Here is a 17,532-nt window from a genome sequence, read left to right as displayed (position 1 = left end):
GCTCGGCCCCGCCCCTGGGCCCCGCCCCTTCATCTATGCCAGGCCGGGCAGTGCCCGCTCTCAAAATGGCGGTGGCAGCTTCCCCTCAGCCTCCTCCTATTGGACGGAGCCGGAAGGCGGAGGGACGCGATTGGCTGTGGGCCGGCAGAGCGGCGCTCCCGGATTGGGCGGCAGGCGGCGGCGCGCGGGCCGGCGGGCGGCGGCAGTCCCGGAGCGGCGCCATGTGGAGCGGGCACGGTGCGCGGGGCCGGGGGCCGCTGGGCCCGGGGGGGCCGCTCACCCGGGATGGCGGCAGCGCTGGGGAAGGGGGCTGTGTCTCTGCCACCGCGTCACGGTCCCTCTCTCTCCCCCCTTAGGGAACTTCGATGGCGGGTACGGCAGCATGGGCGGCGCGGGGCTCCCGGGCGGCTACACGCAGTCCCCGGGCGGGTTCGGGTCGCCCGCCGGCGGCCAGGCGGAGAAGAAGCAGGTAGGCCGGGCGGGGGCCGCGGGACGGGCCCGGGGCCGGGCCTGGGTCCGGCTCTGACGGCCCCTCCGGCCCTCGCAGCGGAGCCGCTCGCAGAACATCGTGCCCTGCACCGTGTCGCAGCTCCTGGCGGCCGAGCAGGTCGACGAGACCTTCCGCATCTGCGACGTGGAGATCTCGCAGGTGAGCACCGGGACGGCCCCTTGGGGCATACCCGGGGCCGGCCCGAGTGTGACCCTTCCTCCTCCGCCGCAGGTCACCCTGGTGGGCATCGTGCGGCACGCCGAGAAGGCGCCCACCAACATCCTCTACAAGGTGGACGACATGACAGCAGCCCCCATGGACGTCAGGCAGTGGGTTGATACTGATGTAAGCACTGGATTTGCTATCCGCAGGCTTCTTTAGCGGCTTTGGGGAGCAGTGGGTGGAGAAAAGCTTTTTCTTTTTCTCCTCACTTTGGGGAAAGTTAGTGGAGAATTATACAGTTTTTGGACTGGAAGGAACCTGTAACCAACTCCCTACTTCCCACAGAGCTTTTTGAATCCAGAAGGTGTTGCTTTTCTGGAAAGTATTTTAGGGATAGCATGTCCCTGAAATCCAAAGGAGATGCTGCTGTAGCAGAGGTCACTGGTGGTGTATATGACTGTCTGCCTGTTTAGTATAGCTGAGTTCACCTGAACAGGGAGGGTAATCAGGCAGGAAGTTCAGCTGCCTTACTGCAAGTTTAGCATGATGTAGGAATGCACAGTGTTTGTGCGTGCTGGAGATGAGCCTGCTGTGCTAAGTTCCTTATTGTCACAATTGAGAAATGGAAACAGGAAACAGCAAACTTGTTTTTCCCTCTCTGTTAGGAGGCAGGAGGTGAGAATGTGGTGGTACCTCCAGGAACTTACGTTAAAGTAGCTGGTCACCTTCGGTCCTTCCAGGTAAGGTAAGGGTACCTGGGTGTGAGTCTTGTAGGACTTGTAGCACTTCATGTAGCAGGTGTGGTGTAAATACTCAAATAATGGTTGTCTGTGCCTTAAGGCAAGGTGCAGTTAATCCCCAGCTGGTTAAAGGAGTGACTTTGTCTCCATTGTCTTTCAAAATCACATCCCTCCCTCACTGCTTGCTTGCTCCCAGTGGGATGGGGAATCAGAAGGGTTGAAGCAAAAAAACCCTATGAGTTCAGATAAAAGCAGTTTAATAAGTTAAGCAAAACAAGGAATTCATTCCACACTTCCCATGGACAGGAAGGTGTGCCTCTTCCTCCTTCTTACACCAGTTTTATAACTGAGCATTACACTGGCTGGTCTGGGTTCTCCTGTGGGGCATGGGGGTCCCAGCTGTTTCCCCTCACAGCTTCTTGTCCCCTCCCAGTTTAATACTGGTGGAGCTGTGTGAGAAAGGAGGAAAGCCCTTGGCTCTGTGCAAGGGTTGGTGAGCAATGACTAAAACATCCCTGTGTTACCAACACTGTTTCCAGCACAAGTCCAAAACCAGCCCATGCTACTGTACCCCAGCCAAAAGCAGCACAAGATGTAGGTCAGAAGGTTTTGGATGAGCTGCATGCAGAGAAGTTCTCTCCCCACTGCTGTCCCACACTCTTGGAGGAAATGGCTGGGTTGGCTGTTAGGCATCTTCATGTTCCTGTGCTGTAAATTGTTTTCTTTGTTTTGTGTTTGGCTTTTTTTTTTCCCTCTGAAAGAATAAGAAGAGCTTGGTAGCATTTAAGATCATGCCTCTGGAAAATATGAATGAGTTCACCACACACATACTGGAAATTGTCAATGCACACATGATCCTCAGAAAAAATCTCATGGTATGTACAAAGACCCTGATTCCATTGTGGCCTTTCCTGGGTGACTGGTGATCTCCCAAAGAGGCACCTTTCACTGGGAAAATTCCCTCATTGTGGGGCTGGAGAGTTTAAAGCTGGGCAACACTGAAGGTGTAACAGGAGTCCTGGCTTCCTTGGAGAGAGATTGTATTGCAATCCACTTCCATGAGAAGCTATTTTTATACACTGGCTTAGAAATAACAGTGAGTCTTTAACTCTGCAGGCTTGGGCAGCCTGGCTAACCACAGCATTTCTATTCTCCTAATTCCAGTCAGCATCAAGAGTGCCACAGTCATTTCCCTCCACTGGGATCAGTGACATGGGGGGCTATGGAGGAGGTGGCAGCCTGCCAGTGAACGGGCTCACGGCGTACCAGAGCCAGGTGGGTGCCAGCAGCTCTTCTGGGAGCACAGCAGAGGCACCAGAGCTCCTCTGATGTCATCTGCTGGGGTTCTTGCTCATCCAGGTGCTGAACTTGATCAAAAGCTGCCACGTCCCAGAGGGGATGAGTCTACAAGACTTGAAGCTCCAGCTCCACGGTTTGAGTATGTCAACGATCAAGTAAGTATGTGTAGAAATGAAGGATGCTATGGGAATCCAGGCAGTCCTTCCAGAGGCAGACAGGACAGTGGACAAGCCCTGACACTCACCTGTGAATCAGGGTGGGTGATTCAGGTGGTTCCAGCAGCACAGGAGCCAGAGCTTTTGAAGATTCACTGCCCTGAGTGAGCTGTTGCCAGTTGCTTTGCTCCTTGTTTTCAAAACAAGCTGTTTGTGTACTGCAGTCCCTCAGTAGCATTTCTCCTGCTCAAAGACTACCTTGCTCTCTGCACACTGATAAAAATCTAGGAATAGTCTCTTCTCTTCTACTCCACTGTCTCTTGCAACATCTTCTTGAGGGGTACCAAAGTTGTCATTACCTTCCACGACCTTTTTATGTTCTGTCCCCTCTGGAGCAGGGGACAGAACAGTTCCCCTGTTCAGTACCTGCCCTCTGGTAGGTACTCCCTAGGAAGTGCAGAGTGGTGACTCAGGCAGAGTCTGAGCTTCAGGGGGAGCACATTGCCAGAGCTTTGGAGAAACTCCTGTCACTTACACTGCCCATGGGACAGAGACACCAAGAGCTTCCCTGGGCAGCTGCCAGGAGGGAACTGTGGGGATGGGGTCTGTAAATGAGAATCACCTGGCACAAAGGTGATCACTTACCTCCCTTTGCTAACTAATTGCTAATTAGTTACCAGCTATGGGGTTTTTCTTCAAGGCAAGCTGTGGAGTTCCTCAGCAGCGAGGGACACATCTACTCCACGGTGGATGATGATCACTACAAGTCAACAGATGCTGAGTAAAGTTCCTTCCATCTGCTTTTAGTTCCAAGCAAATGTTTGTCCATATTTCAAGATACCTAGCTGAGCTCTGTTACATGGAAGGTGACCTTTGCTCTTTGTGGGAAGTCCTGGTTACTGGGTGAATGCCAACTCCTTGGAATTCAAGGATGAGCAGGACATGTGTGATTGTGGTAATTGGACCTGATTCTATGCTGTGACCATGTGACTGAAAGCATAAACAGGCATGGGAAAACTGAACTCCTCAAAGCTTCAGAGCTTTCACTTTGTTTTTGCTCCTTAGAGAGTCCCTGTTAGAAAGAAGAGCCTCTTTATGATTTGCCCTTTATTTCTAGAGCTGTTTCTCCTAACTCAGCTTCCATTCAATTTTCTTCATAAAGTGGGTAGCCAAGAGTAATCTTCCACTGATGTACAGCAATCATGAGAAGATGTTTTTAGTTTTTCGTTTGTGCATTTAAATCTATATTTGTACTAGAGCTGATCTTGTTAACTAGAGCTTTTGAACTTTTCCAATAAAATGTTAACTTGGGGCACCTTGCCATCGTGTATGACTCTAGAGGCTTCTCTGCCTGGAAGAAGAAAACTGCTTGACAAAACCTGGGGCTCAAAGCACAGCTCATACTTTCAGTTTAACTATTGTTATTTTTTCCTTAGCTTTTTACTTTTGAAGGTTCAAACTGAAGTGAATATCTGGCCAGTAAGAAATTAAATAATTGTACTACTGAAGAAAACAACATGTATCAGTGTTCCAAATAGGGCCAGAACCAATTCTGCCACCAGAACAGCTGCTCTGCTGTGCAGTTGCTAAATGCCCAGGGCCACAGAGCCTGCTGGAAGAGCAGTGTGTGCACATAGGGCACAGTTCAGAGGGCTCTCAGTTCGGTGAGCTCTGGGTGTTTAGAAGCTCCAAGGGTACGATAGAGTTTCTGTTGCCGAGGTCTCATAAAGGCACCTGGCTTTGCAAAGGTGGTTCCTTGTGGCTCATCCATGGGGCTGGCAGGGACACCCAGGGCCTCTGCTCTGCTCTGCCAGGAGTTGCTGCTGGGGCCCATCCCAGTGTCCTGCTGGGGTTCGGTGGCGCCTCTGCAGCCCCTGGTGCAGCTCTGTGGCTGAATCATGCAGCAGGTGTGTAACAGGTGAGCGCTTGGCTACAGCGTTCAGCATACCCAGAAGCCAAAAGTACTGTAATTTCGTAGGTGTGCCGGTTAGGAAGAAAATCCCTGAGGGTTTTTGGAAGTGAAGATTAGTGGAATTGCTTGCAGTCAGGAGAGCGATTGTGCAATTGGATAAATGGGTGGGGACAGGACTGCGACGGCAGCGGGAGCGGAGCCGGGGCTGCCGGCCCGGAGTGGTCACACAACCCGGGGGGGGACACACAGGGCCCGGGGCTGCCGGTCCGGGTGGAGCTGGCCGGGGTGGGTCACACGGCCCGGGGCTGCCGGTCCGGGGCGGTCCCACAGCTCGGGGCGTTCCCACAGCTCGGGGCAGAGCTGCCGATCCGGGGCGGTCCCGCTGCCCGGGGCGGGCCCTGTCGGGGGTGGGTCCGGCCCGTGCCGGTGCCGGCGCCGCCACCGCCGGTTTCGGGCCGGGCCGCGGGGCCCCGATGTCTCCGCGAACAGCCCCGCCGCGCTTCGGGCCGCTGCAGTTGGCGCTGGCGGCGGCGGGGACGGCGGCGGCCACCCTGGACCTGTTCATGGACGGCTGGGTGGCGGCGCAGTACGCGCGGCGCGGCCACCCCGGCTGGGCCGCGCTGTCGCTGGCGGTGCTCGCCGCCGCCTCAGCCGCCGCCCAGGCCTGCAGCTGGCTCTGGCTGCGCTCCGACCCGCCCGCCCTGCGCCCCGCCGTGCCCGTGCTGCTGCTCGCCGCCCTGCACCTCCTACAGCTCGGCTTCTTCTTCAGGTACGGCAGCCCCGCACCGAGTTCACCGAGTTTCCCGCCCGCCGCGGTCCGCGCTCCGCCCCGGCCCTTCCCGGGATGGGGGCGAGCGGTGCCTCGGCTGTCGGCAGGGCCAGGAGGCTCCAGCACAGAGCGGTTCGGCCCAGCCCGGGCCGGAGCCGGATGAAGAGAGTGGTGGGAGCGAGGGAAGTTTCCCTCGGGCTCTGCTCTGTGTCCCGGGGCTGCTGCCGCTGCCCTCCGGACAAACGGAGCAGCGCCCCGAAACCTCCTCATGGCCTCGGGGCTCCCCCGGCACTTGAGGGGAGCAGCGAGGCCGAGCCGGGAGAAGGGAATAATCCAGGGAGATCGATGCTCAGTTTTTTATACTTGCATCGTGTGGCTGCTGTGGTGTGTGGTTTGGGCAGGGGGAAGGAAGGGTTTGGACTCAAATCAGTGGGGTTTGATGTCCTGTCAGGAGTTTGCTGAGCTGTCAGGGCAGCGTGGGGACCAAGGTGTGCCTTGCGTGGCCCCTCACCACCAGCTGGTCCCACACAGGTGTCTCTATGCTCTGACGGTGGGCTGGAGGGTGTGCTGGGCCAAGGCAGAGGAGGAGGATGAGCGGAGACACATGGCCTTCATCTCCCACGACATCAGCATGCTGCGTCTCTTCGAGACCTTCCTGGAGAACACCCCGCAGCTCACCCTGCTCCTCTACATTATCCTGCGGACAAACAAGGCTGAGCTCTCCCAGGGTGAGCGGCTGGGGCCAAGGGAGGGAGATATCAGAGAGGCTGTCCAGGGGCTGAAGGACCCAGCAAGCCCCTTGTGTCATTCTGCTCCCGTGTCACTCCTTCCTTTGACATGTCACGCTATAGGGTGGACCCCTGTCCTGCACTCACGTGCCCCAATGGACCATGCTGGGCTTGGGGTGGGGGGTTGAAGCTGTGGGACCACTGTGGTCATTCTCTTATGTGCCCCAGGAGAGGGTGAGGTGAGGGATCAGGCACCTTCTGGGGAGTAGGGAGGTGCTGATGTTGGTATGGGTGAAGCACACACGGAGCAGGGGCTGTGGTGCCCTTCCCAGGGTGGGGAGCAGGTATCACTGCAGGGAAATGGGGAGCCCAGCAACGTGGGAGCCAGCACTCACCTGCCTGTGTGGGCTGAGGGCTTCCATGCCTGGGAGATGGGTTCTGCAGTGCTGTTCAATCCCAGCACTTCTTCCTCATCTTCTGAGCAAGGCCAGGCACCAGCCTCCTTGTCCTCAGGGAGGGCAGAATGCCAGGGGAGAGATGCAGGTGCTGATGCTCTGACCCTGACAGCAGCTGCTTTGTGAGCTGGGGGAAAACTCATTTTAGCAGTGGTGGGCAGGGAGAGGTTTGAGCCAGGCTGGGCCACCCCTTGGTCCCCCCTCAGCATTTTCACTGTGGTGGTGTTCACAGGGGTCCTGGGAAGAGATGAGAACCTTGACTCCATGTTTCAGAAGGCTGATTTATTATTTTATGATATATATTATATTAAAAGAAAATTATATACTAAAACTATACTAAAAGAATAGAAGAAAGGATTTCATCAGAAGGCTAGCAAGGAATAGAAAGGAATGGAACGATAATAAAATCTTGTGACTGACCAGAGAGTCCAAGACAGCTGGATTTTGATTGGTCATTAATTAAAAACAACCACATGAGACCAATCAAAGATGCAGCTGTTGCATTCCACAGCAGCAGATAATCATTGTTTGCATTTCTTTTCTGAGGTCTCTCAGCTTCTCAGGAGAGAAGATCCTAGCAAAGGATTTTTCAGAAAATATGCCTGTGACATTTTCACCTGTGTGTTTGCAGGCCTGGGCATGGGCACGGCGTTCCTGTGTGTGTCCTGGTCTCTGCTGGATTACCACCAGTCCCTGCGCTCCTTCCTGCAGGACAAGTACGAGCTGAGCCTGGGCTCCTCCATCGTTTACTTCCTCTGGAACCTCTTCCTCATCTGCCCCCGCATCCTGGCGCTGGCGCTCTTCGCGCTGCTCTGGCCCTACGGCGTGGCTGTCCACTTCTCCCTGGTGTGGCTGGCCCTGTTCCTCTGGGTCAGCCTGCAGGGCACAGACTTCATGGAGTCACCCGGCCCCGAGCAGCTTTACCGGGCCATGGTGGCCGTGATCCTGTACTTCAGCTGGTTCAATGTGGCGCGGGGGAGGACGCTGCACCGCAGCATCATCTACCACGGCTTCATGCTGGTGGACAGCACCCTGCTGGGCCTGGCCTGGCTCTGGGGCCGGGCTCCCGGGGAGGAGGAGCACTCATACCTCATCCCCGTGCTCTCTGCAGCCCTGCCCTGCTACCTGCTGGGGCTGGGGCTGAGGGTCACCTACTACAAGTGGCTGCACCCCAACGTGCTGGTGCAGCAGGAAGGCAGATACGACGAGGTGGATGCCACTGGAGGCGGTGATGGGGTGGAGTTTCGCTCGTTTTTGGAACCGGACCTGGTGAACAGGCGGATGCAGTGGCTGGCCCAGACCCACTTCTCCTTGTCCCAGCCAGCACAGCAGCACTTCCAGAATGGGGCTGCTGCTGTGGAGTCTGCTGTCTGAGGACAGTTCCTCTAAAGGGACATGAGGGGAGAGGTAGACTTCTTGGTGTGCCCCTGGTTGTGCCCCCCAGGCTGTTGTTTTGGACAGCTGGAGGGAGCTGGCAGAAACCAGGGGTGCTGTGCAAACACCCACTGAGTCCCATGGCACTCAGCATGGCTCCCATGGCTGTACCCTCAGGGAAAGCCAGTGTGGGGAGTCCAGCACATTGCAGCATATGGCTGCACTGCTCTGTCAACTTTTCTTGTTATTTATTTGTAGCTTTTTCAAAAAAGAAAAATGAAAACAAGAGCACTGGTTTATTTTCTCTGTGCCTGCTGCTGCCACTGCTCTGCTGGGATATGGGTGGTGGGGCAGGGAGGATCTGTTTCCTCCATGGTTGTGGCTATCTGACCTTTCTGTTTCCAGCCAGGCTTTTCCTCCTTGCGTTAGTTTAGGTGTTAAGGTCAAAGCTCACCTGTTATCAGTGTGTTCAGGGAGGGATGGGGAGGGAGGCCTGTGCTGGGAGGAGTGGCTGCAGGGTGGCTCAGGGCTTGGACACCTCATTCCCTTCCCACCACCACAGCCTGGGCAGGGCTCCCAAGGCCACAGCATTGCTCAGCCATTGGTGGCTGTTGGTGTGGTCAGTGTGTGCCAGCTCCTGGGCACAGACACCCAGCACTCCCCAGGTGGGGCTGCCTCCACCCAGCCCCTGCCCTTTGCTGTTGCCCAGCTGGCAGCTGTGGCACATCCTGGCTGCCCACAGCGCTGACCTTTGGCTCCTTCCCCTCACCTCCACCACATCCCTCCCAGCAGCCCATCCCAGGAGGCAATTCCATACCAGGGAAGGCATCTGGATGCAGCTGGAGGAGCAGCTGAATTGCTGTTTCACAGCTGCTCCTGTGAGCAGCTCAGCCTGCCCAAGGCCAGCAGCACAGGGTAGGAGAGGGGTGTTGCCTTGTGCAAAAGAAAATGGGAAGGGAGTGTTTTGTGCAGGAAAACATTCAGCAGGAAAACACCTCAGCAGGGCCCAGGAGCAGGTCCCTGCCCCACTGGCTCCCCAGGATTCCCCAGGATCATGGGGGCTCTGGTGGCTGCACTGTGACCTGTGGCACCCCAAATGCTCCTGGTGCTGCCAGGCCTGGTTTGAGCTGTCACAGGGGCAGAGAACAGGCTGAAGCAGTGACTATAGAAAATAAAGACTTTATTACTTTTTCCAGTTCACAGGACAGTTCCCATTACAGACCATGAACAGGCAAAGGCCCCACAGCCAGCAGCACCTGAGATCACCCCTCATAGCAGAGCAACAGAGGTGCTGTGGGCTCCAGGGGTCCTGCTGCTTCCCACCAGTGCCAGCACAGAATGTCCCCAAGGGCTGTTGGAGGCAACAACTATCAGTGGATCAGGTGGTTTTTAAAGCCTCTGTGGCTGTGTTGAAGCTGAAGGGGAAGCCAGCAGCACCCAGGTAAGCTCAGGTGCTCTGGGCCTGCAGGCTGACTGTCCTTCAGGTGTTCAGGTTTGCTCTCCCATTACCCCTGACCTGACTGTAGCTGAACTGGTGACAGAGACAGGAGAAAATCAATGCTTGGACAGAGATGCTGTTCTTGCCTCAAAAGAGACAGGAAAAGGCTTAAATTCAGCCAGTAGAAGAAAAAATAAAATAGCCAGGTCACCCCTTTATTAACAAACACAGAAATGTACCATCAACCTCCTGTTATAAAAGTACTTTACATACATTCAAGGAAACATCATATAAATACCAGTATGAAATGTCAGTGGCTGCGAGTTCCACGCTCGGCTAAAATTTTACCAACATCTTAAAATTTCCTTAAAACATTTGAAGTAAACAAACACAAAGCACAGCCAGCTGCCAGGCAGCTCAGGCCTGCAGGTGCAGCACCTGCTGCCAGTGCCTGGGGAAACCCAGCCCCTCTCCAGCACAGCTCTGCTTCCCACAGGAGCAAAGCTCGTGGGCTGCTCGGCCCTGCCGGTGGTGGGAGGTTAAGGCACAGGTTTTAATCCCAAATTCAGCCAGCTGGAGTATGAGATATGCTGCCAACAGGCTGCTGCACAGGCTGGGACAGCTCTGCTTACAGGAGACCTTTGGATGGGCTGAGGGATGTTCAGCATCAGCACAGACTCTTCTGTGACTGAGTCCTGATCCTCTGGTGACATTTCCAGCCCTGGCAGCTGCTCCTCACCACAGCTCTGGCACTTCCCAGGGTCCCAGAGGAACTGGACTCTATGGAGCTGGAGCTGGCTCAGCTGCCTTGAACAGGTGCAGACAGAGAACACCCCTGGGTGCTGCTCCCCTTTCCAAACCCACTGCTGAGCACTGCCAGCACAGCCTGTTTGCTCCCTGGGCTCCCTGTTTGTTCCTCACCCTCTGCTGAGCTGCCCAGTGACACCCACAGCAGACTCCTCAGACTTTGCTCATGGATGAGCAGCTCCCACACAGACAACATGTTCCTGCTGCAGAGCTCCTGGGGAAATACACAGACCCAGTATCCACCTGGGATGCCAACACCTGGCCAGGAGCTGAATGGAAAGCAGATCACTCCTGACTCCAGTGACCACCCTGGAGAAAGAGAATCGCCTTTGATTCCAATTTAATTAATCTAAAAAAACCGAAAACAAACCCAAAGGGAAAGTGGAGCTGGTACCATGTCAAATAAAGCTCCCAGGTGCAGTCCCTGAGCACGAGGTATCCAAACTCCTGGCTCTAGGCACCTTCTGCCCCTTGGTCACTGGAGCTGGCCCAGGATGCTCCCAGGGCACAGCAGAGTCTGTGCACAGCTGGCCCAGCAGCTCCCCCTGCACTGATGGAAATGAACCCTCAGTAATTAAAGCCATGAAAGGAATGCAGCAAACACACCCTGCCTGTAAGGGCACAGCAAAGGGGTCAGTGTCCTCCCTGCAGTGCCAGACTTTCAGCCCTGTCTGCCAGTGGCTGATGTGGGGCTGATGACCATGATCTGGAGGGGTCACAGGTCTGGCTCTGCAGGAGCAGCAGCAGCAGCAGGTTCTGGGCACAGCACACTCCTGTCCTCAGGGCTGATCTGGTGCCATCAGGGTACATGGGGGAGACCCCCAAACACAGCCTGAGTTGGCACAAAAGCAGCCCCTGTGCCAGCCCCAGTCCTTGCTGGCTGTTCTGGCCAGGGCAGCTGCAGGTCACTGACTCCAGCCTCTGTTCTGAGACAGTTGCAGAAAAACCAGCATCACCATCCCTCCCAAGTGCTCCATGCTGCCAAGTCACAGTGTCTTAGAAAATTAAGTCCCTCTTAACAAGGCATTTGTTTGTCACTATGTAGTTAGGTTAATGCAAAGAATATAAGAAAATTGAATCTGATTCTACTAAAAGGAACTTACAAATAGGATCAGGAACACAGAGGTGAAGGTTATACCATAGCCAGAGTCTTCTCTGCAACATTCATGAGGATTTAGGAATTAGATTATTCCTAGTCCAGGTGAGGACCCAGTTCACATCTGAGCAGTCTGCACCAGTCTGCTGTAGCTGATGTTCACAGGCAATTTCATTTTTCTTTGCATGGAAAATCTGTGGGATCTACAGTCCAAAGGCTGAAATCCAGTGATCTCCTGCTGGCTAAAAGGGCTTCTGCACACATGGACTAGAAGCCACTGGGATCAATTCAGAACGCCAATACTTGCCTCTACAAGGAACCACATATTCCAGAAGCATTCCCTTACCTTTATATTTTCCAGTAATCCCACACTGAGGAAATAACATAAGGACATTGTAATAAATTAACTGTTTTGAACACCCAGGGAAGGAGAGAGGACACATTTTACAGCAATAGAGGTATTTTTGACATTTTCATTAATATTTCCTATGAAAAAAAAACCCCATAGCTCTTCGGCTTTGCAAAACAAGGGAGGTTTAAGCTCTGCCATCAGCGTTTTCCTATAAAAATAAATTTTTGTGTTTACTTGGGTTCTACAACTAAGCTGAATAGAAAGAAGAAGGCTCTTACACATAAATCTGCTGTTTGATGGCCCCTCCCTCTGGAGGCCAGAGGCATTCAGCTGGCTCTGTAAGTCCCTTCTGCAGACAAGCTCAAGCTCTGCTGAGTCCAGGGCTTCTTCACAGGACACCTTGGACTTGGCAGGGCTGCTGCTCCCAAGGAACACCTGCTGTCATATTCCACTGTACAGTTTGCATTAGGTATGTTTTCTTCATCAAGCTGAAAGGTGAGTCCCCAAACACGTGAGATTTCTGTCCCCCCAGAAATGGAGAGGGCTGGCGGGAGCTGCAGGCGCGTCTTTGCTCCAGCTTCTTACAGGAAGTCCAACTCGAGGGCTTGGTGAAGGGACACGAGGTCAGCGTGATTTGTGATCCTCCAGAATGGCATGTTGTGCTGTAAGGAGAGAGGACAGCCAGGTTTATGCAGGGATTCCCAGCTGAGCTGGAAGCAGGAGGGGTGGAGCTGCAGGGCTGTGCAGTGTGGTGGCTCTGAGCTCACCACTCTCAGGACAGGCCTCAGCCATGTGCACATCTGTATCTGGAGCCCATCTTATGTGCACAGCTGTGTGTGACAGGCACCAGCACTGACTGTCAGCTGCTCACAATGGAAACCTTGGCTGGGAGCTGCTGCTGCAGCCAGGAATGCCTGTCCAGGGCTGACAGCTCTGGCACATGTGTGTGAAGCCTGCAGAGTCAAGGTCCTGACAGTCATGTTTGCACTTCACTACTAATGAGCACAACTGAACAACTCATCCAGGCCTGTCCAAACCGATCAATCTCTCTGCTCCTTGTTTGTAATCAGCCTAATGGCAGGTGCTGCATTGACCTGCTGCTGTTCCTGAGCCCTGACTCCTCCAAGCTCCTGAGAAACTGCAATATCCTGATAGCCACAGGCTGTGATCAGCATACAGAACCACAGAATCATCAAGGGTGGAAGGGACATCCAAGATTGACACCATGATATTTTCTGAAAAATCATCTTAACCCAGGATTTTCTCCTGGGAAGCTGAGAGGCCTCAGAAAAGAATGAAAACAATAATTATCTGATTGCTTGGGAATGTGGTCTGGAGATCATTTAGGTGCATCTTTGATTGGTTCCATGTGAATTGTTTTTAATTAATGACCAATCACCATCAGCTGTGTCAGACTCTGAGGAGTCAGTCACGAGCTTTCATGATCATTCTTGTTAAGCCTTCTGATGTATCCCTCCTCTTTCTTTAGTATAGTTCTAGGATATAATTTCATAATATATGACATGATAACTGTGATGTGATATGATGTGATATGATATATCAGCCTTCTGAGAAATTCTCATCTCTCACCTCGTCCTTGGGACCTCACAACACCACACAAGATGACTGAGTCCAAGCTTTCAACATGCTACATCCAACATGCTACACTAAGACACTGCTGACAGGGACAGTGTCATATGCAATCCTAGGCAACAGTAAAAGAGAAACTTTAAACATGCAGGAGCCAGAAAACTGCCCATCTTAACACAAACACAATGGAAGATCTCTTGCATCAAAGGCAAACTTTGCTCCTGGCTGCCCTGGCCTGAAGAGTTCAGCCTTGGAAGGAGAGTCCTTGTAGGGAAAGGCTGGCAGGGAGCTCCCCTTGCACTGCCCCAGCTCTGCAGTCACACCCACCTGCTTGGCTGCCACCTCCTCGTCACGGCCATCTCCGATCACCACGTACGTGACCTTCTTCCCAAACCGTGACACGATCCTCTCAAAGCAGCTCTCCTTCCCTGCCAAAGACAGGAGAAACAGAGCCTCAATAGCTCCCTTCCTCCCAGTACAGAAACACTTCTTGTCTTGCTGGGCAGGGGTAGCACCCAGTTCAGCTCCCAAGGCCAGAAGTGAATCACAGCATGAGCAGCTCAGCTGCAGAAATGGCATTTCCCCTTGTAAAGATCCCAGCTAACCCTCAGCAGATGGCACAATGCCAGACTTGGCACACTCCCTTACCTATTTTTGTAGCACTATAAATATTTTCAATGGGAAACACCTCGCCCAATCCATACAGAAGAACTTTGGCAAGAGCTGGCATCAGCTGGGTGGTTGTGATCAGGATGTTCTCACAGTTTTTTCTGAAAGAAGAAAAACACTTTTAACAGCACATCTACAGGCAGTGGTGCCAGGACTGCTCCAGGCAGTCTGATCAGCTTCCCCAGCTGCCATGTGCTTTGCTGTCCTGCTTTCAGGAGGCATTTTAGGACAAGTTTTGCAATTTTTACTTGTTTACTTCTGGCAGAATTCCCTATCAGAAAAACCATTTGGTGAGCATGGGGAACTTGCTAATTACAGGTGTTGCAGCAGAGAAATAGGTGAGTTTCTGCCCTCAGTCACTTGGCAGCAGTGTGACAGGGGCAGTGCCCAGCACAGTCTGCACCCCAGGGCCAGAAAGGGCTGAGAAAGCCTCACATGCACTTCCAGGTTCCATACCTGGACTGGATGAGCAGCAGGGATTTTAATGCAGTTTCCAGCCAGGAATCTGTCAGCACTTCTATGTCAGTCCTCAGTCTCTGCAGAGCTTCCCTCTTCTGTGGGCTAAGCAGGCCTGCAAGGTGAGGAACACGTGTTTGCCTGGCAAGTGTGACACGGGGAGGGCTGTCCCCAGTGCTCTGCAATAAATAACACAACTGCCTGCAACAGATAACTGCCTGCTCTGCAATAAACAATACAAGAATGAGCCCAGACATCCATCCAGGACTCTGACCATGGCAACTGGGCAGAGACTTATCTGCAATTATTTCAAAGCAGTTTTTCAGGATACAAACAAAGACACTTCCCTTGTACAAAGCACTTGCAGTAGCAGGAGTCCAAGGCCACAGAGCAGGGGAAGGAGCTCCTACAGTCTCTCTCTCTGACTTTCTGCTTTCCAAGGACCCTTTCCACTTGAAGCCCTTTTATATATCTTTGTTTTTTAATTACCCCCCTTTATTTTATTCCCATGCTTGTAATTGCTTTTAGATATAATTTTCTTCAAGCCTCCAGTTTTGAATTAAAAGCAGACAGAAGTGAAGCCCATTTCTGCTCCTGACAGAAAACACAGCAAGAAAGGAGCACATGGAGCCTGCACATCCCTCCAATGTCCATCCATGAGGTTTGAGCCCCCCTCACTGCAGCCTTTGCTACACTGAGGCCACACAGGGACCCACAGCAGGCTGCACTGACAGCTGCTTCATCGTGTAACTTCCCACAGGTCCTGAAAAACTCTGCATCCATGTTTCCCATAAGCAAAATATGAAATCATGATCTGATCCCCCCTACAAGAAATCAGGTAACTGCAGCACACTGAAATGCAGACCTATACTGGCAGATTTTTAAGGCTGAAAGCTGTAACTTTGAACAGCTGGTTTTTAAAAAATATGTCCCAAAAAAACCATTTATCAAGGTTTTTGTGTAGGCAAAGAGTACCCAAGCCCACAAGGAACCAGGCCAAGCCACTCTACCAGATGAGCTGCTCCAGCAAGGTTCCTTTTCCAGGGATGGCAATGCCAAGATTCAGACTAAACAGAAAATTCATCTCCATTTGCTCACTATGGTTTGCATGATTATGATTGCTTTGGAGTTGGAAACAAAACTAGAAGGCCTTAAGTGACTTTGTGGAGAGAGAGCAGAGAAGTCCTATCAAACTGTGGATTTAAGTGACTTTGTGGAGAGAGAGCAGAGAATTCCTATCAAACTGTGGATTTAAGTGACTTTGTGGAGAGAGAGCAGAGAAGTCCTATCAAACTGTGGATTTAAGTGACTTTGTGGAGAGAGAGCAGAGAAGTCCTATCAAACTGTGGGCCTGACAGCCCAGGGGTGACCACTGTATTTCCTGACAATGGCATGAGCAAAGGCAGACTTTGTGGAGACATGAATGAGAGCTCCTGAGCAGCAGGGCAAATTCAGGCCACAGCTGAGCAGAGTGCCAGGCAGCCTTTCACACCCAATTAGCAAAGGGAAACTATCTGCACCAAGCCCTTTGCCACAAGGACTGAGTGCCCATCCTTATCTCCACATAAATCACAGCCTGCACTGGGGCACACGGCTCAGTTTTGGAAGTACCCTCGTGGGAATTTGATCCCAGCTAGCACTAGGAGAATGCTTCACTCCTCATATCCCACACCAGGAAAGCCAAAGCTCTGAGGAAGGCTGGAGTCTGGCCTCAGTCTCACCTCCGACGTTGGTTTTGTATTTGTTGTAGATCTCGCGCACCCTGCGGTAGCGAAAGGCCAATTTCCTCATCCAGTCCACGCCCTGCACGCCCACCGAGGAGCTGTGGTTGGCAGTGCTGCCCGAGCCACTGAACCCATCCGTGGAGAAGTTGTAGTTGCTGTTCCAGGAAAGCAGATGTGTTAGGTGTGTCACTGACACGTTTTCTGAAAAATACCTCTGCTAGGATTTTCTCCTGAGAAGCTGAGAGGCCTCAGAAACAAAATGGAAACAATAATTATCTGATTGCTTGGAATGTGGTTTGGAGGTTGCTTACCAACAGGTGCATCTTTGACTGGTTCCATGTGGGTTGTTTTTACTTGATGACCAATCATGGTCCAGCTGTGTCAGACTCTCTTTTATTATTCATTCTTTTCTAGCCTTCTGATGTCTCCTTTCTTCTATTCTCTTACTATAGTTACAGTATATCATTTTCTTTTAATATAATATATATCATAAAATAATAAATCAGCCTTCTGAAACATGGAGTCAAGATTCTCATCTCTTCCCTTGTCCTTGGGGCCCTCACACCCACATTAGGTGTGCCACAGCAGCAGAACTACTGAGGCATTTCTGGTGAGGCTGTGATGGCAGCAGCTGGAGAACACCTCAGAGAGGAGCTGCACAAGCACCCTGGAGAGCAGAGCCTGGCTCCTGTGGGAATGCTGACACCCAGCTGCTGCACTGATACAACTCCCTTCACACCTTCCACTACAAAACCTTCCTTTATTCTTTGGCTGCTCACTCCTCTGCATACAGAGCATCCTTCCCACCGACCCCTTCCTCATCCTCAGCACATCTTCCAAGCACAGCATCCATACCCCTCCATCACAACTGCAGCTTCACAAGCAGATGAGCTGCTTCACCAGTTTATAACTGCAGAAATCAAGTCCTGCTTCACCACTTTTCCTGTATTTCTTTCTCCCTGACACACCTTTCTCAGACTTTTTCATGAGCCAGCTCAGCTCAGTAAAAAACCTTCCTGCCCCTGTTTGATAGTGAGCACCATAAGCTCCCAGAGGGATGCAAACCACAGGGGGACTTCCAAAGGTCAAGATCATGGAATCATAGAATGGTTCAGGTTGGATAGGACCTTCAAGATCATCTCATTCTAAACCCCTGCCATAGGCAGGGACTTTTTCCACTAATCTAATTAGAGTAACCATTAGATTAGGTTACTAATCTAATGCTGTCATCAGGAGATCTGAAGTGCTGATTCTCCATTCCTCATTTGTCACTGAGCACAGAGGCAGCATTCAGCAGTGGCCAATGTAATTCACAA

At 52.5% G+C, this 17,532-nt stretch overlaps 3 protein-coding genes across 12 annotated transcripts in view; 2 read left to right on the top strand and 1 right to left on the bottom strand.

Annotated features, from left to right (window-relative positions):
* The first annotated feature begins 28 nt into the window (after positions 1-28).
* RPA2 (replication protein A2) lies at positions 29-4,158 on the top strand. The gene is made up of 9 exons (XM_071453134.1): positions 29-237; positions 357-469; positions 548-649; positions 722-835; positions 1,318-1,392; positions 2,154-2,267; positions 2,557-2,667; positions 2,752-2,846; positions 3,547-4,158. Exons 1-9 carry the CDS (start codon positions 36-38, stop codon positions 3,629-3,631), a joined length of 1,011 nt encoding a protein of 336 aa, XP_071309235.1. The 5' UTR covers positions 29-35; the 3' UTR covers positions 3,632-4,158.
* A 986-nt stretch (positions 4,159-5,144) lies between these two features.
* On the top strand, positions 5,145-8,388 carry XKR8 (XK related 8). The gene is made up of 3 exons (XM_071453172.1): positions 5,145-5,527; positions 6,059-6,255; positions 7,342-8,388. Exons 1-3 carry the CDS (start codon positions 5,232-5,234, stop codon positions 8,082-8,084), a joined length of 1,236 nt encoding a protein of 411 aa, XP_071309273.1. The 5' UTR covers positions 5,145-5,231; the 3' UTR covers positions 8,085-8,388.
* Positions 8,389-9,247: 859 nt separating this feature from the next.
* The window catches only part of EYA3 (EYA transcriptional coactivator and phosphatase 3), a 41,754-nt gene continuing 33,469 nt past the window's right edge, over positions 9,248-17,532 (bottom strand). For all 10 annotated transcript variants that reach the window (XM_071453538.1, XM_071453547.1, XM_071453546.1 and 7 more), the window contains 5 exons: positions 16,214-16,371; positions 14,493-14,607; positions 14,016-14,137; positions 13,695-13,795; positions 9,248-12,439 (listed from right to left, as the gene is read on the bottom strand). In XM_071453538.1, coding sequence (XP_071309639.1) covers positions 12,359-12,439; positions 13,695-13,795; positions 14,016-14,137; positions 14,493-14,607; positions 16,214-16,371 — 577 coding nt within the window. In that variant the 3' untranslated portion in view covers positions 9,248-12,358. The remainder of the gene's footprint in view (positions 12,440-13,694; positions 13,796-14,015; positions 14,138-14,492; positions 14,608-16,213; positions 16,372-17,532) is intronic.

The sequence above is a fragment of the Agelaius tricolor genome, unplaced genomic scaffold, assembly GCF_023055355.1.
Source record: "Agelaius tricolor isolate 1412-34295 unplaced genomic scaffold, bAgeTri1.0.p SCAF_36, whole genome shotgun sequence".
Classification (NCBI taxonomy): Eukaryota; Metazoa; Chordata; class Aves; order Passeriformes; family Icteridae; genus Agelaius; species Agelaius tricolor.
This window is presented reverse-complemented; position numbering and strand designations above follow the sequence as displayed.

Bases quoted from the DNA above. Each gene is read 5' to 3' on its own strand.
- XKR8 (XM_071453172.1), top strand. From the start codon at position 5,232: ATGTCTCCGCGAACAGCCCCGCCGCGCTTCGGGCCGCTGCAGTTGGCG. The intron at 5,528-6,058 runs GTACGGCAGCCC...GGTCCCACACAG, and splicing joins CAGCTCGGCTTCTTCTTCAG to GTGTCTCTATGCTCTGACGG. The intron at 6,256-7,341 runs GTGAGCGGCTGG...GTGTGTTTGCAG, and splicing joins CAAGGCTGAGCTCTCCCAGG to GCCTGGGCATGGGCACGGCG.
- RPA2 (XM_071453134.1), top strand. From the start codon at position 36: ATGCCAGGCCGGGCAGTGCCCGCTCTCAAAATGGCGGTGGCAGCTTCC. The intron at 1,393-2,153 runs GTAAGGTAAGGG...TCCCTCTGAAAG, and splicing joins GTCACCTTCGGTCCTTCCAG to AATAAGAAGAGCTTGGTAGC. The intron at 2,847-3,546 runs GTAAGTATGTGT...TTTTTCTTCAAG, and splicing joins TTGAGTATGTCAACGATCAA to GCAAGCTGTGGAGTTCCTCA.